Source organism: Adiantum capillus-veneris, chromosome 20, assembly GCF_014529385.1.
Source record: "Adiantum capillus-veneris isolate H3 chromosome 20, ASM1452938v2, whole genome shotgun sequence".
NCBI classification, from domain to species: domain Eukaryota; kingdom Viridiplantae; phylum Streptophyta; class Polypodiopsida; order Polypodiales; family Pteridaceae; genus Adiantum; species Adiantum capillus-veneris.
In genome coordinates this window covers 67,800,293-67,827,619 of record NC_140950.1, presented here as the reverse complement: position 1 = coordinate 67,827,619, position 27,327 = coordinate 67,800,293, and the positions used below count along the sequence as shown (strand labels likewise).

At 43.6% G+C, this 27,327-nt stretch overlaps 1 protein-coding gene across 4 annotated transcripts in view; it reads right to left on the bottom strand.

Moving 5' to 3' along the window:
• Positions 1–27,327, bottom strand: part of LOC147432665 (vacuolar protein sorting-associated protein, putative (DUF1162)) — a 303,484-nt gene that overhangs the window by 226,718 nt on the left and 49,439 nt on the right. For 3 of the 4 annotated variants that reach the window (XR_015185566.1, XR_015185565.1, XM_086492512.1), the window contains 7 exons: positions 19,575–19,689; positions 4,967–5,776; positions 4,062–4,449; positions 2,333–2,793; positions 2,030–2,162; positions 1,832–1,959; positions 1,072–1,715 (listed from right to left, as the gene is read on the bottom strand). Coding sequence is in view for 2 of the 4 variants with exons in the window: in XM_086492512.1 (XP_086348638.1) it covers positions 1,072–1,715; positions 1,832–1,959; positions 2,030–2,162; positions 2,333–2,793; positions 4,062–4,449; positions 4,967–5,776; positions 19,575–19,689 (2,679 nt within the window). In the remaining 2 variants the exon portion in view is untranslated. Of the gene's footprint in view, positions 1–1,071; positions 1,716–1,831; positions 1,960–2,029; positions 2,163–2,332; positions 2,794–4,061; positions 4,450–4,966; positions 5,777–19,574; positions 19,690–27,327 lie in introns of those variants that run through there. The other variant, XM_086492511.1, reaches the window with a different exon arrangement.

Genomic DNA, 27,327 nt, shown 5'->3' with positions numbered 1-27,327 from the left:
GTAATTTTCCACTCAAAGAAGGGAAGAACTTCAAAAAAGCTGCAAATCAAATCATTTGTCACAGCTTTTAAAATTGGAAAGAAAGGGGAAAGCTTGTTGTTTATTTTATTTGTTCCCTTTCATGCTTGGGAGGAGTGGGAAGTGAAAGCTACACATCGAAAAAATGTGTCCATGTCATGGAGTTGGGAAATTTAGGAGAGGTTCACATTTTACTATGCCCATGTAGAGGATCCTAAAGAGGAATAATCAATTCTTACACCAATGGGGTGAGCCAACTGCACCCTTTTGAGGTGCAGTTTCTCTACCCCCCCCCCCTTCCAAATAACAATGACCACTCTCATGATGTGTGGCCATCCCACCATGTAGTTATATTCCCCCATCTTACAAATTGCCCCTTGCATGTGGGGGGTAGCATAGATTGGTGTTCTCCAACAAGGAAGCCTCTGCTGCCTCTTGCTTCGCAAACTGCAGCCCAAAATCATGAATAATGGCAGGTAACATGTATAGAGGACCTCATCTATAGACAAGCCAAGTCAACATAAGAACTAAATCCTCAACTTCCCTCTCAAATCTAATCGCTAGAAACAGAACAGCAAGGAAACTGCACCTCCAATCACAAAGCCATGATATAGCCCCATGTGAGGCATGAGGGCACATACATACACGCCACACCATTTGAGCCCAAGGGGAAAACCTCTGAACACTGGCGTATGGTTTCTATCTTGCTCTGTCTCCTTTGCATCCATCTATGATATATCAACTTCTATTATTATAGCTGGTTTCTTTCTTAATGCATTGGGCTTCTCTGCATAAAACTGTTGACCTCCTTCCATTTTCCCATCACACAGTTCACAAACAAATGCTGCTGCTGGCTCTCGGGTTTGCACATACAGTAATCTCTATGTACGTATGTGTTCTAACTCCTGGGAATCAATGAAAAAACCAGACCCACCATCAAAGTTTTGGATATAAGAGGGGCCCTCCTTGGCTTGCTCATCAAAAAGACCTCCCTGCTTACTGAAGGAGAAGAGTACACAGATGTCTGAGGTTAATTACTAGAAAAGTACTTACCACTGATTAACATGAGCTTCCAAGTACTCAAATACAAACTTGCATCCCCCGATCACTCTAATCTTAAGGGGCTGTATGTGCAACACAGCTTCAGTATCCTCTGTGGATCCTCGTAGAAGTGGAAGCAAGTACTTTCCCCCTCCACTTTCATGCAGCAAGCTAAAACAAATCCGACCCACCTTCACCTCCACCTGAGGAATGGAAGCAACTGGACCTGATAAATTACGGCTTGAATCATGAGCACTCAGGCTCAGGTTTTGCATCTCCACTTGAGCAGATGGTGGAATTCGCATACCCGATTGAAGTAATTTAAATTTCAAAGGGCTGCCAGGTTGCTTAACCATCATTGGAGCACCAGAGGCTAAAGAAAGTCCCTGCTTGCTCTTTTGATTGACAAGATGAAACATATTTCTGTTCAGGTCACTGTATAAGGCAATATCACCATCTCCTTCTTTGGAAGAGTACTTATATAAATGAGCTTGCCAAAGCTCCCATGATCCATCATGGGTGCTTGATATATCTGCTAGCCCGGATCCTGGACGGTAGTGAACACGAAATGCTTCGCCATCTTTATTCTTTGCACAGACAGATAATAAGGAGAACCATCTCTCTGAGGTATCTCTGGAATTTTTCTGATACTTAACCTGGAAGATTTACAAGTTGACACAAATCACTATCTCTAGAATTGTTCATAATCTGAGAGAAAGAAACGAACCAATGGTTCAAATAAAGTCAGTGTCTATCAGATTTGCAGCCTGACCTTGAAAAATGCCCTGTCACCTACAAGACTGTAATGCAAAACACCAATCAACCGGTAGCTATCATTGTTTGCCTTTTCCACTGCCATGTAAAGATGCTCCTGAACATCCTTCACAGCAACAATGGAACCTGTATTGACAGAAACGTCAGGCTGTGCACCTGGCAGATTCTCATTAAACAGTCTAAATTTTTCACTCACCATCTGGGACTTGAAAGTCATTATCTGATGGTTGTTTACTTGGAGTTACACTTGAATCATTTGATTCTTTTGACTCATCCTTTACTAAAGGTTGTGGCAAGCTAGAAATGGATGAGATTAACGCCAACAGCAACTGCAATGATAAACATAAGACATTCATAACAATGCACGAGCCAGGCAGCCTGGTTTGATAACCACATGGCCTTTAAAAAATGCTAGTGAGTCTGGCATATGCAAAAACTTCACACTATTGTCCAGTATCGATAGTTGTAGACATCTCTTAAGAAACAGCTTGAGCCCTACCTCTACCTCCGGAATGGTTATTCCGATGTCTAGACCAAGCAAAGCACAAGAACCACTCCATCCCTGGGACTGACTCAAATAACCTGTATGATTTTCAAGGTTTAATGAAATAGTCAAATTTTCAACAATGTAGTCATTTTCATCCTTCACGACGAGTCCTTCCCTTGAGTTCTTTTCATCATCTTCCAAGAGTACACGTCCACTTTTAGTAGAAATCTCTCCATCATCAATAGAAAAAGTGTTGTCCTTGATGTCAATTCCAGAACTTTCCCCTGTATGTAGGGTAAAACTGGAACCAAATCGGGGAATACGACTGAATTGACCTGTTATTTCTCCTGATTTTTTTTCTTCGGAGAAAATACTCAAACGTAATCTTGTGGTTTCCAAATTTAACAATTGCCCTGTAACACTTGTCTGTACCTTGGAGCTTCCGCCCACCTCTAGAAGAACTGCTCCTTGTTCTGCAAGCCATCAAATCGGTTAATAATTACCTAACACTCAGGCACACTTATTGATCTGATGTATTTTCAGCACATCCCCACAGTTTTTCAGAGAGAGAGAAATGAAATGTTATATTAACGTCTTCAAAAGGCCGAAGTTGGCCAATGAGACAAATCAAATCTACATGAGTGTATGTCCTCCATCTATCGGAAAAGACAAAACAATCCAAACTAGTACAGAATAAGGATAAGGGAAGAGAGAGAGAGAGAGAGAGAGAGAGAGAGAGAGAGAGAGAGCTTTATTAACATCTTCTAGAGGCCGAAGTTGGCCTATGAGACAGAACAATGTCCATGCATGTCCTCTGGGTATCCAGAAAGAGGACAAAAGTGCTGAAAATATACCTGTTACAAAGTACAAAAAATAGACTGACATAGGGAAATGTATACATGCGCATGAGGGATGAGGGGGATGAAGCTCTAACTGTGGGGTTATATGCATAGGGGAGTATAACCATGATATGTAATGGTCTAGCTAGCTCCATTTGGTACCAAACTGTGTGCGTGTTCGAGAGAGAGAGAGAGAGAGAGAGAGAGAGAGAGAGAGAGAGAGAGAGAGAAATGAAATGAAATGAAATGTTATATTAACGTCTTCAAAAGGCCAAAGTGACCTATGAGACCAGAAAGTTACAAGGTGGTGGATCTGATACAAAGTCAGAGTAACAAAATAACAACAGTCAAAACAAAGATATATACTATGGGATCCTAGACTTGGAGAGAGAGAGAGAGAGAGAGAGAGAGAGAGAGAGAGAGAGAGAGAGAGAGAGAGAAATGAAATGAATGAAATGTTATATTAACGTCTTCAAAAGGCCAAAGTGACCTATGAGACCTAAAAGTTACAATGTGGTGGATCTGATACAAAGTCCGAGTAATAAAAGTAACAAAATGAAATGAGAATGACAATATGACAAAATGACAAGAGAGAGAGAGAGAGAGAAAAAGAGAGAGAGAGAGAGAGAGAGAGAGAGAGAGAGAGAGAGAGAGAGAGAAAAAGAGAGAGAGAGAGAGAGAGAGAGAGAGAGAGAGAGAGAGAAATGAAATGCAATGAAATGAAATGTTATATTAACGTCTTCAAAAGGCCAGAATGACCTATGAGACCAAAAAGTTACAATGTGGTGGATCTGATATAAAGTCAAGAGTAACAAAAATGACAAAATAAAATGTGGCAGGAAAAAAGGATCATATTTGCAGTTGCAAGCTTGAAAACATTCAATGTTTAAATATTTTCTCACCTTTTCCTGAAGATGTAGTTTTGTGTTGTGCCAAAACAAAACACAAGCCACTAATTTCCATGCGGAAATCTTCAGGCAACCATATATGATTTTCTGAAATAGCTGCAAATGGCTCTTGTTCATCTAGGATGCCAAGCTCAAATGGAGCAGAATAGAGACGTTCCTGATGAAACTCCCCGTCTTGAGGTTGTCTGGAAGGCAAAGACAACGATCTTCCCAAGCGAGGTGGCAAAATCAAACCTTCATCCTTTGATCTATTATTTGAATGAGAGGTGAAAATAAGTTCTCCACCGGTAGTGTCCATGGAGACCATTCTAAAAGATAGTATACTCCTCAATTCTTGTAGTGAGATAAGCAAAGCTTTTGTTTGGAGAAAAAGTAAACCACCCTGAACAAATTTTCCTGATTAAAGTAAGGCATAAACGGAGAGCACAGCTGAATGGAGGCTCGCACAGAAGTTACAAGGTAACAGAAAAAATATTCTTTACAAATTCCTGCCTATGAAGGGTTCACTTTAATCTTTAAGTACAGTTACATCTCTTCTCAAAAACGGCTAAACAGACGCATCATCTCAGCACCTGAAAAATTTCTAGATTATACTAGCCCCTTATACACAGCATCAATACAAATACACGACTGGATTAGCAACAGAAAATAGCAATGGTCACTGCAGGCTTGAAGGGGTCTAGAAAACTAAACTTAAAAAAATTCTTGCACATTCAGGTATGTCATTGACCTGCAATTATGATGGCCCATCATAGCATTCATCCAAAAAATAAAAACCAATGTACCCCTAATTAACAGAGGCTAAGCCTTCATATGCTCTTGATACATAGGGGATAGCAAACAAAGACAACTAGATTTATTCTCTCTTGAAACCTGAAGGAACAAGGAGAGGCTCGTACCTTTGAAATCACAGAAATTCTTTTGCAATCAGCAGAGAATGTGACGACAATCGTGAGACATGATCCACCATCCCATCTTGATAGGGCTTTGTTTCTGAGATTGTTGGACTCCCCACCATCATCCACGTGAAACTTTTCCATTTGGAATTCTAATCTCATCCAGCATTTTTTGTTTGTCTGCTCCAAGTCCTTGTCTTTCTCAGAGATTGTTGAAGTCAGTGTCTCAACATCAGAAAGATACCAAGGTCCACTGATCCTAAAAATAAATCCTTGCAAAAGCAATTGGCATTTCCCAGACTCATGCTCATTGTCATCCTTTGCCTCCAAAATCGCATCCTTTCTCTCCAAAGTGTTAGATGTAGTGCTAACATTTGTACTATTCTTCGAGCATTCTGATAGATTTTTGGCAAGGAGAAGGCTTGACTCATCAAATCCAGAAGAGAAGAGTAAAGTACATCCATCGCCCCATAAAAATTTGAGCCACAGATTTCTAATTGAAAATAGATCCGCTCTCTTATGCATAAGTAAGCACTCGTTTGGAAGTAACTTCTGCTCTGCAACACTTCTCCTGATACCCTTACCAGGTATAATTCTTTTATCGCTTAAACTAAAACCAACCTCATCTACGTTGACCTCCAGTGATACAGCATAATACAAACATTGAGGTGGCAAAGAAACAGAAATTTCTTGACCAGTAGAAGTTTCATCGACAGGTCTGAGTTCTTGTTTCCCCCCACACCTAACAGCCTCCTGATCTGTCGTCTTCATGGAGGAAAACTCTGGAGTTGTCATCAAAATTTTCTTGAAAGCCTGAGAGAACAAAGAGGAAAAAGTGTGATTTCTTCTGTAGATATCGATAATGTCGTTCAGCTTACCTCACACAAAAGCTACAAGAGACTTCCCACAAAAGCTGTATGAGAATCAAAAAGGAATGCATAAGCCGGTTGACTCTCCAACAAGCTGGAGAAGGCCCTCAAAGAGCTCATTAACCAGAATAAGAAAACCTTGGACAGCGAAGAGAAAAAAGACGATCAGCACACAAGAGTAGATGCAGTTCCTTAACGGAGGCCTTCCATTTTTACCAGACCAGCTCACACACGAGGCGGGAAAAATCATAGAGGTAAACAAAGGGGCCATGAAGGAGGAGATCACGAAGGCTGTTGCTAAAATCATTTGAGGCAACGATGGAGGCAACACGTGAAGGATGGGTCAGTGTCATCAATATAACCGGTACCGTGCTCCACAAAGCTAGACCTTGGTCCTTAGTGTAACAGGCTGGACCCCCAAGCAAGAAATCAATAGCAACACACGAACAGAAACTGCAACAACTGAAACTTGAATAGAGAGAGAGAGAGAGAGAGAGAGAGAGAGAGAGAGAGAGAGAGAGAGAGAGAGAGAAATGAAATGAAATGAAATGATATATTAACGTCTACAAGAGGCCAAAATGACCTATGAGACCAACTGATTACAATGATGAGTCTAGTACCAAGTCTGGGTACAAACAAGAAAACTACAAACAAAGAACTGATAGGAGTGCTACCGACTCCTATGGGTGGCTGGTAGGCTGAGCAATGGTATCACCATAAAGAGAGAGAGAGAGAGAGAGAGAGAGAGAGAGAGAGAAACGAAATGAAATGTTATATTAACGTCTTCAAAAGGCCAAAATAACCTATGAGACCAATCTGTTACAAATTAGTGAATCTGATACCATGTCTGGGTACAAAAAGACTAGAACAAAAATACTACTACTACTACAATCCATCCTCATCTGCACTCTGGATGTCGAGAGAGTATGGCTCGAATCCTCTGCTGTAGTCTCCGTCGATGCTATGTAGCCCCTCTCCTCAATCGTGGCCCTCAGGATCTCCGTAGCTCCAGTGCTTGGTCGATGAGAGTGCCGGTAGTGGTCGAATGAGTGTGGGCCGAGCTTTGCAGTGATGGCTGCTCCTCTAACTGTCCCATATCTAGTGAAAACTAGCTCTCCCCAATAAAGTGTCTCTATATCTGTGTAACTCAAGTAGATATAGCCCAAGACATCTTTGATCCTCATAACTCATGACCCTTAGAAAGGACCAAAACCTCTCTGAATAAGAAATGGAAACGGCCCCGAATCTCATAGTACACTGTGCAATGACACACGTAATGTAGCTCTGTCTCTAGCTCTAGCTGGCATAAGCGGCATATCCTGTTGTCCGCTGGTATCCCTCTAAATCTACCAGTCTCAATCTCCAGCTGATGTGAAAATGTGTGTATCTGACCAATGGTTTTTAACGTCAAAGGAAACTATACCAAGAGACCTCAAAGAACTATCCGACGAGAGTTGAACTCGAGCCCTGTTCTTGAAGAGGGAAATGGTATAACCAATCTACCACACTTGGGTGATAGAAAGTGAAATGAAATGAAATGAAATGTTATATTAACATCTTCAAGAGGCCAAATTGACGTATGAGACCAAAAAGTTACAATTGGTGAATCTGATACAATGTTTACAAAGAACTGAAAAACTGAAACTGACACGAAATAGGTTTTTTTTTTTTTTTTGGGGGGGGGAGTGATGGGGTTAGGGCCGATATAATGGGTTAGCTGATACAAAACTAATACAAAGATAGATACAAATCACTAGTGATACAAATGAGATACAAATCATTAGGGGTAGGCGGGTCATGCTCATATGAGATTCCTCATCGATCGATGCCAAATCTCATCAATATCCTCCATGGTCAACACTCTGACTGGTCATCTCGCATGTCGAGCTAGGATGGTCTTGATCCTCTGCTCCCACCTCCGTCGATGATGTGAGGCCCCCCATGGTCGTGGGCGCCTGAATCTACCTAGCTTAATGACTCGATTAATTAGCATACCTCTAGTGTGGGTGGGATGTAAGGTGCAGCAGATGTGAATGTTGAATTTTGCTCAAGATGAGTGCTCCGAACTGTGCTCAAGGGTTCCTTTTACTTACGGAAGGGAGAGCCTTTAGTTCCTTTAGTGAGAGAGTGGAAATGATCACAAACAAAGTAACAAAACACTGAATGAAGGTGCTGAGAGTGAGAGAGAGAGAAAAGAATACGACACCAGAATGTTGTCAAACCCTCCTCCAAGGGCCCCACTCTCTAAGGCGAGAGAGCTCTATGCTATTGACTGCACAAATCTAGTACAATGGTCTAGATGCAATGGACTTGCCGACGATGTCGACGACAATGATGACAGCGATGAGACGGGCTGAAATCCAAAACGCTAGGGGCTGAAATCTGCAAATCTGCTATCTGCTGAATTCTTACACTGTGTCGGCAAGGACAACGATGCGCTGAAAAACGCAGATGCTGAAATCTGCGAACAGCGGGCTGAAACTGAAAACACTGGCTATCTAACCGTGCGGCGAGGATCTACTGTGGGGAGGTGAGATCTGCAAGGTTTAGGGCTGTACTTGCGGAGTCTAATTGCTGAAAACAGAAAACGTTGACGCAATGGATGTTCTGACGCTGAGAAACTACAAAACGCTAGGACAATCTGCAACTTGCAAAATCGCCAGGCTGATGTGGTACTGCTGAAAACGCCAGGGCTGGCCTGCTGTAGAAAAACATTGGCTGGTCTTGATGGCTGGAAACCGCTAGGTAGTCGTGCCAGTCTTGCTGAGAAGGTGCACTGCAAGTGTAGGTACTTCTTCTGCCTCTTCTGCCAGAAAGTGGTAGCCCTACGTTTCTTTTAAAGAGACTAGCAAATTTGCCCTACTCACTTTCCCAACAAAGTCACTTATTAAAAATAAGTGAAAAATGGATAAAATAGGGAAAGGAAAAATGGGTTATGTACACTGTAAAATGCTCATCATGGCGATTGACTCTAATGATGATGATCATGCTGTGTGCAACTAGAGGAGATGCAACACTCTAAGTGCCTGGACATGCACGGCCTGCGCACAAGTTCACAAAGGTGCCAAAACACCTCCTAAGCTGACCTGGAGACTGGACCTGAAGTAGCTTGTCCACATGCACATAGGGTTAGATGTGCACATGACATCCCCTCCTTTTTAAAGTGAGGTAACTGGTACCGAACTGCAGGGCGTCGAGGGAGATCGCCAACAATGTCTGGAATCCTGGGAAGGACTCTTCGCCGGTCCACTCTGATACGTGGGTCGTGCGATACTTGAACTTCATAAAGGTCTGCAATGCTTGCTTCCTTGGGCCGCGTCAAAAGCGACACAAAGGGATCGGTGGCTGCTTCAATGCTCCAACTATGTCTATGGACGTAGGTCCACCTTCATCACGAATCTTCGAGGAGAAAAATTCATGAAACCACTTCCAGCACAAAACCATGAACATACTCATTCCATGTAGAATGAGTGGAAAAATACTATTCTTCCTAAAAGACTGTGCATGCAATGTAGATGAAGAAAGTGATGAAGTGCCAAACCGTTCACCAAAAACCGCAAAAAATGGGATCAAAACTTCATTTTCTGATCTAAATCTATCAACTGTGGCAAATCACAACGGAAATGCTAATGCTTAACGGACAATCTTTCTTGTGCTCTTTCTAAGACTCTGTCATGCCAAGGAAGAGACATGGAATGTGAATTCCATGAATGCAAACTTTTGTTCTTTCAAGAGAGATCCGCATACATCCGTGTTCATTCGTGAGTGAGTCAAGTGCATCGTACAATATGGCATGCCTGTGGAAAGGGAATTCATAAAGACGGCGACAAAAATACAAGAAACCGTCACGAATGAAACACTCAAACAATGCGTGCTGACTAATCATGCGAACACACAATACTTCCTGAGTGGGTTCTTTGGACCTCGGCTCGAGAGCCAAGATCGGTTCTGCGTGATTGATCGTATCTGCAATGAGGTTAGCTTCACTGGAAAAACCATCATCTAAACCATCGTCCTTGTGAACAATCACATCTTTATCATGCAAAACATGTGTGTCGGGCTTTGGAGAAGAAAGGACTGAGAGAGTCTCCTTCTCCTGTTTCTTTTCAATCTTCATCTGCACATTAGAAATGAGAGGTAAAGAATGAACAACTGCCTCTCCGCGAATGACAATGGGAGAGCGTGCGTATCTGCCCAATAGCTCACCGTATCCCGTGAGATAGGTGTGTATCCATGTATGCCTGCCTACTCACAAAACCGTCCTCCGTGAGTTGGAGAAGATGCTCTCTATAGAAAGCCATCTTCGTGTCAACCTCGTGTGTCGGTTGTATCCATGTGCTCCTAGTATCCAGCTGAATCAGATCATGACCTACGAGGCTGGTGATCTCTATCTGAGTGAGAGATAGGGAGGGTGCATCCAAGGAGTACTGGAATGGAGGCAATCTATCCATGTTGAAGCCATGTGACTGAAACCATGATGCCATCTGCCCATACCAACATGTTGTGTCACCCTACAGTGCTAGCTGTCGAGATGACTCCAAGGCTAGCCTACTGTATCTATCTCTGAGGAGGTCCCATACACTATGTATAAAGGATACTGATCTAGTCAATGACACAACCACGAGGGGTGGAGAGGCTACCTAAGCCCGGATAATCTCATGTGGCACTTGGGCCTTGGCCCGAATCATCCGAGAAATCATAGAGACCAGAGGCCTCTCCATACATCATCCATCCGTGCTGCCAGATCTGCCATATTGGTCTACTGAGGGTCCCCACACTAGACTCCGTAAAGCATAGCTGAAGCCACTAGAGTGTCAAAAGCCAAGCTTTGTTTGCGGTTCCGGAAACTGAATTTGCGAACACATCCTCTCCAATCCTCCCAAGGCTACACAAGCTCTCGTCAGCCTAGTCTCTGCTGCTCTCCTCAATGAAATTACCGGTCCACTGAAGACTACTCCAAGATAGGTGTATGCATCTGTGTACTCCATTGTCTCCTGGCCATATACGTAAATGTGGGTGCTGACCTCCTGATGATCTGGTGTTCAACACCATAACCTTGATTTTTCCAAGGTTGATAAACAATCCACTATCATGAGCAAATGTGTGCAAAGCATCCAAATGACGATGCATCCCCTCCATGTCCCTGCTAGGCACCTTTGTCTCCCTCTCGCTCTACATAGTCTGAAAACTCATCCACATACATCCCAAAAAGAGTCGGAGATAGCAGGCATCCCTGCTTCACCCCAATAGTGGAGTGGACCATGTCAGACCTACCCTCAGTAGTACGTACCCGCCCTACCACTCCTAATAAAGCCAAATCATCTATGTGGGCACACCAATGTCCTGTAGTCTGCGTATAAGTCTGGCTCTTGGCACTGTGTTAAAAGCTTTGCGGAAATCCACAAAGCTACAATAGATCCTCCTGCCATGGTATCTACCCTCCTCAATCATAGCTCTGAGTGTCACAATCTGGTCAATGGTGGAGAAACCTCTCTTGAATCCTGCCTGCCCTGATGCTTGTATGTCCTTTCTCTCTACACATTTACTCAGCTCCTTCTCAAGAATAGATGCATACAGCCTAGCCAACGTGTGACCAACCATGATGGTGCGATAATTTTTGTGAGTCATGGGATCTCCTGACTTGAAAATAGGCACAATCGTGGACATACTCCGAGTCTCAAGAAAACCCTCATACATGGCTCGATTAAACATCATAGCAAGAAGCTCTGCAAGCATATATGTGGCATGGATGAAGTACTCTGCTACCACACCATCATGATCATGTGCCCTCCCTGTCTTCATCCTGTCAATGGCTTTCCTTACCCTCTCAACAATAAAGAAAGTACATGTCTCAGGGCATGTGTCGGGTCTGGCAAAGGTGGCTGCCTTGCTGCTATGTAGAGAGATGTAGCATATTCCCCCCATGTCTCTGTGGAGGTGATGGCTGGCGGTGGTGAATGCTCATGGAATAGTCTCCATGCCTCGCTTGAGTCCTGACTCGTAAACAGCTTATACAGATTCCGCTCTAGCTGAGATATATAAGCCCTCTACTTTCCTTGCACTAGCCGGCGAAAGACAATCCGTGACTGTCTATGTGTGGTAATACCCATGATCACCTCCCTGTGCAATCTCATCCTCGTCACTTGAAACTCCTCATCATACCAACTGTTATGGGGCATGCTCCTAGATCATCTCTATGTAGGCTGACTGTGGGGATATGCCTCTGATGCTACCTCATGGAGCGTCTCTCTCAATATCTGAGTGAGCTCATCTAGTGGCCGTCTTGGCTCCTGGATGCATAGCTGCCTATATATCTCATCCATGTACACAGAATCTGTCTCTCTTACAAATGTATACCGAGTGTGTGTGGACACTGGAGACCTCTCCTAGTGGAGCTGTGCTGAACTAAAACATGAGAGTGGAAGACAAGATAGCATATCAACTACTACTCCAACTGGCCTAGTGTCCACCATGAAATCTTGAAAGGATGGAATGAGACATGGTTGGGCCATAACATAGTCCATTGTGCTAGCCCCATGTTAGCGTGGAAAACATGTGAAACCTCCCGATGTAGGAAATCTTTGTAGGCCATTCAAAATGGCCAATCCATGTGGAGACCCCATATCTATCAAGTATCTTCCATACTCAGTGTGCTCCTCATGCTGTGATAGTCTGGATAAGCCCATCTCTGTAACATCAAGCTCCTCAATCATCTCCTGTGGAGTATCATAGAATAATGTCTGATGATTGGCAGTCCTAGCATTGAAGTCCCCCAGTATGATAATATCACCATCCCTAGAAAACTCTCATATGTCATCATCCAAAATAGAAAAGGGGGACTCTCATCTAGGTGGTGCATATACTGACGTACTAGGAGGGAAATAACAAATAGCAATGTAGAGATATCTGCATGTCTCTGCCTTCAGTCTCACCCATATGTACCTAGCTTGCTCATCCTTGCGTGCTATATGTATCAATGGTTGCAACTCCTCCCTGAATAAAATTGTCACTCCCCCTGAGCCCCGTCCTCGATGCTCTGATTGGGTCTCCTATTAGCAAGTTGTCTCCCATCTATATCCGCTCACCTATGGCATGGACTGCCCAAGAGCCTGATGTGTCTCAAAATAGAAAATGATGTCCCTCTCGGTAAAACTATCCTCAAAGGCACCTACATCAAGGCGTAGAGATCCATTACAGTTCCATACGGCCACTTTAACTTAGTCCCACAGGTCCCGCACCATCATGTGGAACGTCGCTCCATTATCACAACCCCCCATCTCTATAAAAAGCGATCTTCCCTTTTTCCCTTGCCACTCTAATCTCTGGCATTACCTCCTTCATATGAGCAATTTGCAAGAGTGTGAGGTCGTCCCCAACCCGTCTTCTTAAGAGTGGGTCTTTTCTTCAAAAAAGTCCTTTGCTTCCAGAGAGGGGAAGTGGAGGATAAGCGCTCTTTCCTTGGAAGTTTCCCCCTTGCTTTCACTTTTCTTGTTACCTACTCGCCAAGCCTTTGAATGCGCTGGTGCAGTACTCCCCATCATAAACATGAGTTCGTTGACCTCTTCCTCAACATTATCTTGGTCTTTGAGGCCGGTAATCCTCACATGTACGGAACACACACGCCTCCTCTGCTAGTGTCATGTTAATGATGGAGGGTGTGGGGGTTGATTCTTTGCCTTTGCCTTTTTGTTGGCCTCGATCCATTTCTCGGCCTCATCCACTTTCTTTTGAGTTTTTGTAATTATGTCCGCCCAAGAAGTCATCATTTCTTTATTTTGCTGCTCCTCTTCTTTGATGACCCGCACTTGCTCTTTTATGGTGTTGAGCTCTTCCATTACCGATGGTTGAACTTCCCCTCCTTTGAGTGCACTCTGTGAGCCCACCTCTTCAAGCTCCTCCTTGAGTCGTACAATCTCTAAATCCTTGGCCGTCACCCGATTCTTAAGTGTCTTTATCCTGCCTAGGAGGCTACGATTGATTTCGTTGATGGTCTCTTGCATTTCCTCTTTGCATTTTTGGATGGCATCTTCGAGGGGGTCATCTTTATCGTTTTGCTTCCTCATGTCCACTTGTTCTATTTATGCGTTTGTTCCACAATTTGTGCAATTCCTCTAATGCTAAAAAATCCTTCTCGCTTGCCGAAACCCTAACTGACTTGCAATGTAGTTGGCCTTCTGCTCACAAAACTACTTCACGGAAGATGCTTTGGACAGTCAGCATTGTCTCCCGCTGCCTGCATCACAAACTCTATTGTACGATGCCTACATCGGAAACCCTAAACTAACCTGCACGAACCATAGAATGACCTGTTGTCTGTAGCGTGAACCCTAAAACAGCCTGCTATCTGCTACATGCACCCTAAAAACAGGCCTCTGTCTGCTGCCCGAACCCTAAAACAGGCCTCTGTCTGCAGCGCGCACCCTAACACGCGCGGGGGGGGGGGGGGGGGGAGGCGCGGGTAGAGAGAGAGATGGATGCCCTGGCACTTAGTTCAAAAGGTACATGGGCCCAACAGCATGGTGCCCCCAAAACGCACTCAACTTAAAGCATCGGATCCCAAACGCTTAGCATTGACAATCTTCACGCAAAAAGCAACCGCAAATCCTCACGCAAAAACAGCCCTAGAGCTGGCCATATGGATCTGCCACATCATCACTCAGCACGATTTGCATATATATACAAATATACATACATATACACATACACACATATATGTATATGTGTATGTGTATATATATATATATACATATATATATAGACACGCACATATACACACACACACACACACACACACACACACATACATATATATATATATATATATATATATATAAGAAAGGGACTTTGACCAATGAGAAGGGCACGAAAATTGTACTTGATGTAAATTGAAGGGAGACTTCGCACCTATTGTATCGGCTTCGGCCATTTCAAAATTAATAAAATCCAGTCATTTTGTTGACTCGATCTATTTGAAAAAATTGAATGATGAACAACGAACGAACATGTCTGAATACGGCAAAGAACGACAAGAACTTCTGCATTCACATGCTGACTGTTTCTCAAAAGGCCTACTAGGCGGAGTTACCTCCATCTCGTCCTAAGGAGCACACAATTGATTTGATCCCTGGAACCACACCACCAAAACGGCCACCTTACCGTGTTAGCCGAGCCAAGAATGAAGAAATCATGAATCAAGTGAAAGACCTTCTTGTCGTCCAGCCTAGTACTTCACCAAACTGTTCTCCGGTTTTACTAGTACTAAAGAAAGACGGATCTTGGAGAATGTGCATTGACTATAGAGCTCTCAATAAAATCACCATCAAGAACAGATTCACGATTTCAAGGATCGATAATATTCTTGACAGACTTCAGGGATCCTCTTGTTTCAGCAGGATTGATTTGAAAAGCGGATATCATCAAAGAATCGCTCTGGGAGATGTCTACAAGACATCCTTTCGGACAAGCTTTGGTTTATACGAATTTTTGGTGATGCCCTTTGGACTTACCAATGCTCCAACAACTTTCAACCGAATGATGGATAGGATATTGCAAGAGCATCGATCTTTTGTGGGCACTTTCTTTGATGACATTATAGTTTTCTCCAAATGAAGCAGAGCACCGACATCATCTGCTACAGATCTTTCAGGCATTGTGCGATCATAGCTTGGTTATTAATGCCAAAAAGAGCGAGTTTTTCTTGCCGGAGATACACTTCTTGGGACACATCGTATAAGCCGCCGCAGGAGTACAGATTGATACGGTCGAAATTGAGACTATCCGCGATTGTCCTGATTTGAAGAAAGTTCATGAAGTTCGAAGGTTGTTGGGTTTGTGCTCTTACTACCGCTGGTTCATTCGGAAGTTTGCAGAGATGGCTTCGCCTTTGCACTTATTGACTCACAAAGGAGTCCCTTTCTCGTGGGGACTGACAGAGGTGACTGCTTTTCAGACACTTCAAGAAAAACTGACTACATTGGCTTTGCCAGATTTGCAAAAGCCATTCGAAGTTTATTGCGACGCTTGTGGTCGTAGTCTAGGAGCAGTCTTGATGCAAGAAGGCCATGACATTGCTTATGAAAGCAGAATGTTTTCAAGGCCAGAATTGGTAGGCCAAATTTATGAGAGAGAGAGCTATTGGCAGTGATCCATGCTCTTACACAGTGGCGACATTATCTACTTGGAGTCAATTTCACAGTTTTTACAGATCATCAGAGTCTACGCTACTTCTTGTCACAGAAGCAGCTTTCGGCAAAGCAAATGCGATGGGCTAACATCTTGTCATAGTTTCACTTCCAGATTGTCCATGTTTAGGGACAGAAAAATTTAGTGGCAGATGCATTGTCTCGAAAGCCCCTCGTCTTGGCTATTTCCACGATCCATCATCCCGTAAGCCACAGATCCGGACTTTACCGATGTTTTTACTCGGCTACAAAATGGGGAGACAGTTCCAAGATATTCATTACGGGATAGCTACTTGATGAAGAGAACGATGTTGTGTGTCACACAGCCTTTGAGGGAAAAGGTCTTGACAGTGGTATTGTCCACCGTTTACGGGTCACCGCGGCATTATTTCTATTGGCCGACACTCAAGAAGGATGTGGACCACTTTGTTCGTAGTTGTTTAGTATGCCAAAAGGTCAAGTTTGGCAGGCATAAGGCACACGCATTACTACAGCCTTTACCCATTCCCACCCGCCCTTGGGAAAAGTATTGCAATGGATTTCATCTTTGATCTTCCAAAGACACAAAGGGGGCACGATGGCATTTGGACTGTCATTGACAGATTTAGCAAGCAAGCTCACTTCATTCCAGTGAAGAAAAGTGTCAATCCGGACCATTTAGCGAGACTGTTCCTTGCACATATATTCGGTTCCATGGCATGCCTGAGACAATAGTCTCCGACAGAGATCCCCGATTCACGAGTTTGTTTGGAGGGCAATTTGGAAGAACATTGGCACACGGTTGCACTTCTTTTCATCTTTCCACCTACAGACAGATGGGCAATCTGAGATAGCAAATTCATTTGTTTTAGATTTATTGAAGTCTTACATCTCTGATCAGAAGACTCAATGGGAAAAATATTTGCCTTTGGTGCAATTTGCCTACAATAACACCATTCACTCTTCGGTGGGGAAAGCGCCATTTGAGATAATTGAAGGTGCTCATAAGTTTTCTCCCTTTCTCAGCACTAAAGACAAGATTTTTGAAGCAGACCAGTACACGAGGGACTTGGACACTGCTTTTGCCAAGGTCCGCGAGGCTCTAGAGAAGTCTCAAGAACGACACAAGAAGGTAACATATCGACATCGACGCAACTGGAAATTACGTTTTGAAAAGGCATGCGCAAGGAAACGAAAGGAACAGGAGCGGCTTTTCCCAAAGCTTAGCATGAGGTATTATGGCCCTTTCCAGATTAAAGAAAAGATAAATGACATCTCCTTTCGACTCAAGCTCCCAAATACTTGGAAGATTCACAATGCAGTCCATGTGAGTCTCTTGAAACCTTTTAAAGGTGAGGTGTCAATTGATGGGGAGCCTGATGAGCAACTCGAAGTGGAAGAAAGCCAGGAGATACTCGTTCCAGAACAGATTTTGGCACACAAGGAAAGATAAGTGAAAGGTAAAGTGATTCGGCGGTTCTTAGTGAAATTTAAGAACTATCCGGCATTGGATGCGAAGTGGATGGAGAAGGAGGACCTAGCAAATACTCCTCAGATTTTGGAACTTTAGCTTGAAGCATTCGGTTTAGCTACGTCTATCGTAGATCAGCAGAGTTCAATCTGGTGCAGAGGGATTGCACAAGAAGGGAGTCACTCCGCTCCTTTGTCACAGATTACCTAGATTCAATAGAGTCACAGATATCCTTTGGGTTTCAGGGATATTGCTGTGCTGACAATATTCTGTTGTATGACTTTATGAATGGAATTCCCGAAATTGAACATGATCGATTTGTACTCTAACTTGTTTGAGCGCAAGGATTGAGAGACGAAATAATTGCACGATTTCGGTCTTTAAAAAAAAATCTCTATAGACATGATCGCAATAAGGATTAGTTAATCCGACATCAGTGAGGTCCGGGATGGATCTAGATGCAGTTACTAAATACGTTGTTGGCAGTCATGGTTTGAGTTTTGGAATGATTTTTCTGTGATTGATTTGTCATGTGATATCATGTGATGTGATGTAACTGTCGTCTTTGTACAAGTGCTAGATGTGTCGTGTCTAGTGCCTCGGTACTTGGAATCGCTGTCTGTTGGACTGGTGGTTCCCGGCCTCTGTCTGTTTTGCAGGCGTAATCGAGGCCGACTACAATTCTTTCGGGGGGGGTTATGTCACAAATTGATGACGTGGCATGACGACACGTGGACAGTCAGGCAGCTGATGTAGCACTGTACGCCCAAGCTGACATGGCACTGTACGACCAAGCTGACGTGGCAACGGTACGGACAGGCTGGTGTGGCACGCTGTACGGATTCCCGAAAATCACGCTAACAGGCTGACGTGGCACACCGTATGGATTTTTGCTTTTTGTGCTGACATGCTGACATGGCCAGGCGTATGGATTTCCGCTTTTTACGCTGGCTGTTTTTATTGGCAGATTTGAGAGCTAATTGCTTTTGGGAACCAGGAGCTTTTGAGTTTTTGCTTTTGGGGGCTTTGCTTTTAGCATCCCTATGTAAGAATAAAAGGGACCCAATGGCCTCACTTCTCTAAGCATCTGGACGCACAGTCTGAGAGCTGAGGACCCGTGGGAGTGTACTTTAGTTTACAATGGTGGTAGACCTAGAACTATGCAAATCAATTCTCCATCTTCAGTGGACTCATGTGCCTCAAATGTGTTTCGTATAGCTCAACTATTCTAACAATAAGGGCCGGTGACTATTCACAGTTTTTTAGACTTGCCATCAAGTTGAACGGTACTTTTGCTTCCAAGCTGCAGTATTGGGCAGCATGGTCTATATGGGTGTCGTAAAACACTATGCAAATCGATTCCCCATTTCCTACAGACTCATAACCACAAATTTGTTTTGTATTGCTTGACACTTCAAGGGCAACAGATTGTTTGCCTTCTTTTGAGACTTTCCGTCAAGTTTGGCTAACATTTGCTTCATAGCTGCAGTAACGGGCTGTATGGTGTATATGGAAGTTGTGAGATACTACACAAATCAATTCCCCATCTTCTGTGGATTCCTGTGCCACAAATTCATTTTGTATAGCTTTATTCTTCAAGGGCAACAGATTATTCACAGTTTTTTAAGACTTGCCATCCAGTTTAGCTGCTACATTTGCTTCTGAACTGCAGCATCGAGCAACATGATCATACGGAAGGTGCAAAAGACAGTCAGGTTTCTTCAGCTTACCTTGGATGCATATGCACTCTCTTGAGCGGTTTCTCTAGCATTGTCAAAATTTGCATGTCATAAACTCAACACGAAGAAATCTCTTTATCACATCAAGCTGATGCAAAAGTACAAATCAAAATCATGAACCAATGCAGATCCAGAAACATTTGTACCACCAAAACACAATTGTCATTCCTCCATATTTGGCACATGGTGCTTTAAAACCATATAATATAAAGTCAAAATAAAACAGCTTTGCAAAATCTTCGAAAAAAATCTGTAGTTAAATGTTTCCAGATTGCCATCTTGCAATCAAGAGCATGAATTACAGCTTTGACTGTAAAAATTTGAAAGGCAGAGAGCAACCTCAAACCAGAGAGCCTACAAGTAGATTGGCACCTCAAAAAGTAGCTCCACCTCCTCAAACAGAATTTCCACCTGTATTGGAGAACATGAGCCAATGACTGCTGCAGAAACAATATTACATACCCCAATAGAAGAAATAAAATGATCTCTGCAAAACAAAATCAAAAAAAGCGCCTTGTAAGTTTCAAGTGCAATGATCCTTATGTTGACGGAAATCGTGCAGAACAACTGCTGCAAGTAAATAGAAGAAATAAAATGATCTCTGCAAAACAAAATAAATAAAAGCCCCTCGTAACTTTTGAGTGCAATAATCCTTCTCTTGATGGAAATCATGCAGAACAACTGCTGCAAGTATATATCTATACCTACATGGAACCAGCGTAAGCCCAGATTCAACTATCAAGGAAATGACCAATATGAGGACCGTTTGTACAAGAATGTGTTGACATCTACCGAATAAATTGTGTACCAATATAAGTACCCTATGAAAAAGCAAGTGTTGATATCTACATACGCTTTGAACACAGACACACACGCGTGCATAAGCACTGTGTGTGTGTGTGTGTGTGTGTGTGTGTGTGTGTGTGTGTGTGTGTGTGTGTGTGTGTGTGCGTGCGCGCACGCGTGTCGCGTGGATTTAATGAAGTTTTGCTCGCAGACATGGAAGCTCGCAATCTTTTGCTTGAGATGTCTCCCCTCTTTTTTAATACGCAGATGACACATGTTCTACCGTGGGCACTCACTAAAGACTACCAAAGTCTTATTCGTCACAAATGCCCGGTGTGGGTGGAAATTGTTGATTTCCCCCGAACGTGGAGACATTTCTTGCCGCTGTTGGCTGCGCAGCTTGGAAAGGTTATCTATCCTCCAAAATTGGATGCGAATACCAACAGGTTTTGCATTCTTTGGGACACGGACAAGATTACCCCCGATGGTATTATGGTTGACTCAGGTGATCCATGGGTAGGCAAGCGCCCCTTTAAACTTAAATGGGGAAAATTTGTGAATTTGGTTTTCGATGCAGCAAATTTGGTCATATGCAATCCGAATGTCCAGAGCCGGTCTTGCAACCCCCTCCCTCTGTTGTTCCTTTGTCCACCTCTATCCCTACTGGAAAATCCACCTCTATCCCTACTGGAAAACCCACAAGTGAAGTCAAGCAAAGTGGAGTCTCTACCGCTAAAGTGGCTTCGAATGTGGACAAACGGAAAGGCAAGGTACAGCAATTCACTGATCTTGGTAATGGGACTGTTGCTAAGAGCAAAAATGCTGGACCTGTTGATGTCAATACTTGGGTGGTGCCGAAAAAAGCTCTAAAGTTTCGCACGCCAATTTCTTCTCGTAATTACGTTCCTTCTGTTAATGCTAACAAGAATGCATCGTTTAAGCAACTTCATGTAATGACAATCGCACGTTGATTGATGCATGGGACAAAGCGATGCACTCTTACAAAGATGTACTCCTTGGTGAGGCTTGCACATCGCATGTGAACAATGGGGACACGTTTCCTGCCCTGACTCAGAGGATGGGTCCTCGTCCGGATGTGGTGGATGGAGACGTGTCTACGGGCACCTCCACTTGATTATGATACTTGTTGCTTTTTGTACATATGTTTTCAATGCAAAGTCATATTAAATGCATCTCATACAATGTGCACGGGTTATGCAACCTTGACAGATGGCGGATAACCTGGCATTATGTACTTACATGTAGGGCAGACATAGTTGTATTGCAAGAGCATAATCAGCACGAGTTTGCTGGTCAATGTTCCTATTTTGCCGGATATTGGATTGCGTATGCTGGCTCGCAAGATTTCTCGGGTTTATTGATGCTGGTATGACATGAGCTTCAACCTGTTCTGCTATACAATGATCCGCATGGTCGGTGGATGGTTGTACAATGTTTATTGAATGGTCGAGTTCATGAATTTGGAGGTACCTATGCATATACGGCCTCTGGGCAAAGAGCTGCTTTATGGCGAGAAATCTCGTCTCACCCATGGACCTCGAATGCATTTCTGTGTGGAGATTTCAATAATACCCCTGATTTGCTTGACAACACCACAGGAAATTCGCATATGTGGCTTGCAGAGAAACACAAATGGGATCTTCTTGTTGCCTCTACTCAAATGAATGATATATGGCGTTCTTTACATCCTGATGCCTCTGGTTTTACCTTTCAGCATGCTGCTCATTCCTCTTATAGAGCACGATTGGATCGTTGGTATTTGCTTAATGGACAACAGTATGAAGAATTTGTATGTGACATGAGGATAGATTATGCTCTGCAGCTATCGGATCATTATCCTCTTTAGCTGTCGTTGTATTTTGGACAGTCTCTTTGTGATCAGCCTCTTCACAGGAAACGTTTGTTGCATGTTAATAATGCTTATCTTACTCATGAAGCATTTCGTCACATGACTGCCGATCTTATTCCTCCGCTGTTGGCTCAAATGCATATTGATTTGGATGCTGCCTGGTATCGTTTTGTCATGAGAGTACAAAGTGCGATTTCTGACTATGGTATGCACCATATGCAGTGTATTCGGGAGAATGTCATTGATGCGAAACAGGCTAGTCAACGTTTACAACAGTTGGCTGATTTCCGCCCCTGTCTGACTCTGAAATGACGGAGTTATGTGAAGCTAAAGTGTGTATTCAGCAGAATGATAAGAGGAAGCTTGCTAAGTGGCAGACGCGTGCACGTCAACAGGTTTTTATGGACAAAGGTTGTGCTTCGAAGAAATTTTTTAGGCATCTGCATCATTCAAGAGTCTCATAGTCGATTAAACGGGTTATGCTTCCCTCAGGTGCTTGGACTTCTTCGAAGCGGGAACTTGCGAAGGTTATGGTTTCACATTATCGTAAGGTGTTTGCTGCTCCATCTCAGCCTTCTTCGACAGCTTGTGAATTGTTGCTTTCTTATGTTTGTCCGATCCTGTCTTCGCAAGAGGCACAATGCCTTGAGGATCCTTTCTCTGTCTCCGAATTGCATGCTGCATTGCTTGCATTGGGCCGGTGGAGATCTCCTGGTTGGGACGGACTTACTGTGGAATTTTTCCTTTCGTTTTGGGATGCTCTTAAACAACCCCTGCTTTTCATGATAAATGTGGCATGGGAAAAACACGATCTACCAATTTCATGGAAAGAGGGCTTACTTAAGTTATTGCCCAAGCAAGCGCTTTGCGAGCAGTTCTCTCATTGGCGGCCCATAACTTTGATGCCGGTGATATACAAGCTTTTGGCTAAAATGTTGGTCCACCGCATCAAGGACTATTTGTTTATAGGACTTCATCAGGCTCAGTATGGGTTCATTCCTCGTCGTCAAATCATAGACAATTTGGCCAATATTATGATTGGCATGGAGTATGCTAAGTATACGCAACAAGATGTGCTGGTCATGCAAGTTGATATTGAAAAGGCCTTTGACACTGTGCACTGGGACTTCATTGCTGCCACAATAAAATGCCTAGGATTTGGTCCTAAGTTGGCCAATGTGGTTTATTTCTTGTATGATTGTAGTACGTCTTCGGGAATCCTGGACGGGAAATTGACAGAATCGTGGCCGCTTGGTTGTTCGGTTAGGCAAGGTTGCCCTATTAGTGCTTTGCTGTATGCAATTGCCTCTCATCCTTTGTTGATGTATCTTGATTACTTGACCTCTGTGCAGCGTCTTCATGGTTTGCAGCTACCATCAGGTCATACTTTTATTGGGCAGGCTTATGCAGATGACTCATTGTTTATGCCCTGCAATCAGCAAAACGATGTTCAAGAGATTATGAACGCTTTGGAATTGTTTGCGATTGCGGCTGGTCTTAAAGTCAATTTCCGTAAATCAAAGCTTCTGCCGCTTCGTTCTTGTGATTGGCATGCTCTGTTGTGGCCAGGAGAGATTGTTCTTCCAAATGTAATCACTAGGCATTTGGGTTATCCAATTGGATGGAATGTTACTCACACGCAGAAAGTGGATTGAATTATGAATCGCTTGAATGTTAAATTGCATTACTGGAAGCTTTCTACTTGGCCGCTCCATGTTCAACTGCGAATTGTTCAGAGTATAGTCATGGCATATGTTCAGTTCTTTTTGCCATTGTTGCATTGGCCCCGTCATTGTCTTGACTCTCTCATGTCGGCCATTGTTGTCTCATTTGTGGAGAAGGAGTGCTCACAAAAAAGGTTTGTGCCTGATGTCAATGGAAATACTTTGTACACCAAAGCGCTTAGGTGGTTTGAATATTTTGGATCTACGTAGGCATGTCCTTGCTAGGAAGGCTATGCTTTTGCCTACACTTGCGCAACAATCTCAACCTTGGACTCTAATGTCTGCACACTTGAGTCAGCATGTGGTTACATCATCATTTGTTCACTGGCAATCATCCATGTGGGAGGCAGTATTTGGTAAGATGGATGGTCATATTCCTGGATGCCCACTTTCTTCCACCTTGCTTTCTGCATGGAAACAAGTTACGATTCATCTATCGTGGAATGCTTGGAGGGAAGGAAACTCACTTCATGCCGAGAGCCTTCATTGGAGCCGGGCTTTTTCTCTTACTTTGGTCGACCGCTCGCCTCGCCAGGCGTATTTCCTCTCCTGCCGTGGCATTCGAGTGGTTGAGGATGTGGTGGATGCAGCTGGTTTCACTTTCGAGTTTCCATTTGCTCCTCGTCACTTTGGATTGGGCATGCAATATCGCCAGTTTTGGAGAGAATTACAGCAAATGTTGATAGGTTTCTTGCCCACTTCGCCTTTGGCTGATGGTGATCGTATGTCTGACTGGAAGCTTGGGGAAATGCCATTTCAAGATATTTCTGTCGGCCGGGTATATGCTCTTCTTTTGCCTCGTCCATGGATTGCTGATCATTGCAACGTTATTTGGCACATGCATAAATCAGATATTTGGTGGCAAAGGATTATATCTGCAATATGGGAAAGCCATTTGCCATTGAAGGAGCGTTTGTTTCTTTGGCGGTGTTTACTTGGTGTGCTCCCAGTGGGTACCTTTCTTAGGATGCGCCGTATCCGACCTTCATCATGTGTTCGTTGCTTATCTGCCGAGGAGGATATTTGTCATCTCTTGTGGGATTGCTGCGTCACTCGAGACTTCCTTCGTCAGGTGTCTGCGTGTTTGCGGCTACGTTTTGCCACGACAATATTCCATAAGCGGTTTTGGGTTTTTGGTATCTTCTCACCGGCGTTGCAGTGCTTTGCAGCCTTCTTCATGTGGGTCAGGTTTTGGGCGTATTGGAGCCTGTGGCGACAACGTAATGGCCATATGTACCATCGCATTCATGCAGATCCCCTACCTTTCTTCAAGATTTCTCTTCGGCAGTCTTTACGGTTCACCTTGGAAGTTGGTGATATCACGGCAAAGCTACATCAGCTTTCTTATGAATGCTTTTAGTTATTTTGTACAGCCGAACACTGTAGTGTTCCTTTCCTTGTACATCTTTTTGGTGGGTTTTCCTCTCTTTGAGGTTTCCCACAGATAGATAAATCAAATTGATTTACAAAAAAAAAAAAAAAAGTGTGTGTGTGTGTGTGTGTGTGTGTGTGTGTGTGTGTGTGTGTGAGAGAGAGAGAGAGAGAGAGAGAGAAGAAGAAGAGAGTTTTAGCGTCATAGGAAACTATCCCAAGAGACCTTAAAGATCTAGCCGACGAGGTGTTGAACTCAAGGCCTGTTATTCAAGAGGGAAATTGGCATAACCAATCTACCACACTGTGTGTGTGTGTGTGTGTGTGTGTGTGTGTGTGTGAGAGAGAGAGAGAGAGAGAGAGAGAGATGAAATGAAACGTTCTATTAAACGTCTTCAAAAGGCCAATACGAGCTAGGAGACCCAAAAAGTTACAACTCGGGGGAATCTGATAAAGTATCTGGAAGGAACTAACAGAAACTGAAAGAAAAACAAGTTAAAATAGAGCTGTAGGCCACTATAAGGGGGTGACTAGGAGCTCTCTAGCAAAACAAAGATACAATTTCATGAGAGATCAGGAGGGTAGAAACATTATCAACGTTGTCTGTGTCCCAAGATGTCCAGCATCTGAAACACTCAGAGAGCATCTCCCGGTTGCACGGACTGCCTACAGACACGCGTCAGACGAACCACCCAACCATAGCCACCACCCGACAGCAACCTCGTGCTAGGGCCAGTGTCCGAGGACGTAGGCGTGCACACAGTTGTAAGACAGAGCATCCCATACCACCCGGCCTCAGCTCCTCGAGGTGACCTCGTGCACTCCTAGCCTCACGTGCTAACCACTGGCACTCTGCGAGTGGGGTTGATAACTACAAATGAAGCCTTGGCCTCCCTTTTATAGTGGTCGTCCACATTGGCAGGGTTTACACTACGTCCGCCCGAACACCGCTCGCCCATCCGGACGGTGTCTTAGATCAGATCTCCTCTCCTATAAGCGGGACATAGCATACTTCCCCCCTTAAGAACCATTGATGTGGGGATACTAAGCTTTCAAAGCTCTAACTAATTCCCAAGAAGCAAACTTTTCAGATTGACCGTTCCATTTAATTAAGTACGCATCATAAGCTTTTCAACGTGAATGACAAGTACGACGATCTAGAACAGCCTCTGGCTCTTGAGGAATATACTCAGTTTGCATATCTTGCCATACATTTTCCTCGATAGGCACAACAGTGTCGGCTGCACCTAATTTTTCTTTGAGCCAGCTGACGTGAAACACTGGATGTACGCTAACATCTGGAGGAAGAGCCAATTTATACACAAGTTGGCCAATTTTCTTGTGATCAAGAATGGACCACAAAACCTAGCTGAAAGCTTATGATGCTTTCCAACCCACATGGTCTTAGAATTCTTTGGTATCTTCAAATTGACACATTGTCCCACATTTTGAGTCCTTGGAGATCTCTTTTGATTAGCATAAGTGGTAACTCGATCACGAGTTGTCCTTATACTATCCTTTAGCCAATTCGAGCATTTCATCCATATCATACAAGAAATCTCGAGCCTGGTGATCTTTGACTTTCTCTAAGCCAATAGCAATAGGGTATTTAGGCTCAAATCCATACATCAGCATGAATGTGCCAAATCTAGTAGCAGAATGCTTGCTACTATTTTGTAGGCAAACTTTAATTGTGGAAGGTATTGTTCCCGATCAGATTGCTTATGAGAGACATAAGCTCTCAACATGTCCTCTAGTGTCTGATTCATCCTTTCAGTTTGTCCATCAGACTCAGGATGATCGGAGGACGACATTTACAGCTTCGTCTGTAGGTGAGCAAAGACACCTTACCAAAATCACCTAGTGAACTTGGTATTTCAATCACTGACGATATCCTCTGCAAACCATAAAGCTTATAAAGTTGATCGACAAATAAAACCACCAGCTCATGACTTCTTACCGTCGACTTCGTTGATATAAACTTTGCCATTTTTGTGAGTCGATCGACCACAACCCAAATGGCATCATTGAGACGACTAGTTTGGCAAACCAACAATAAAATCCATACAAATACTCTGCCACTTGGCATCAGGGATTTCCAATGGATGTAGCAGGCCAGCTTTTCTAAGTCACTCTGCCTTGTTGACCTGACACTGAGTGCATTTCTTTACATAGCTCTCTATGTAAGAGCGCATCCTTCGCCAATAGCAATATCATTTGGCCAGTGGTAAAGTTCTTTGGATGCCTAGGTGCCCACAGCTAAGAACGTCCTGGCATTCGAAACAAAATCTTTTGTCAAACTTCATCGATTTCCGACACGCAGACTTTTCCATTTCTAAACAATAGTCCACCTCTATAGGGTTAGGGTTTTTGC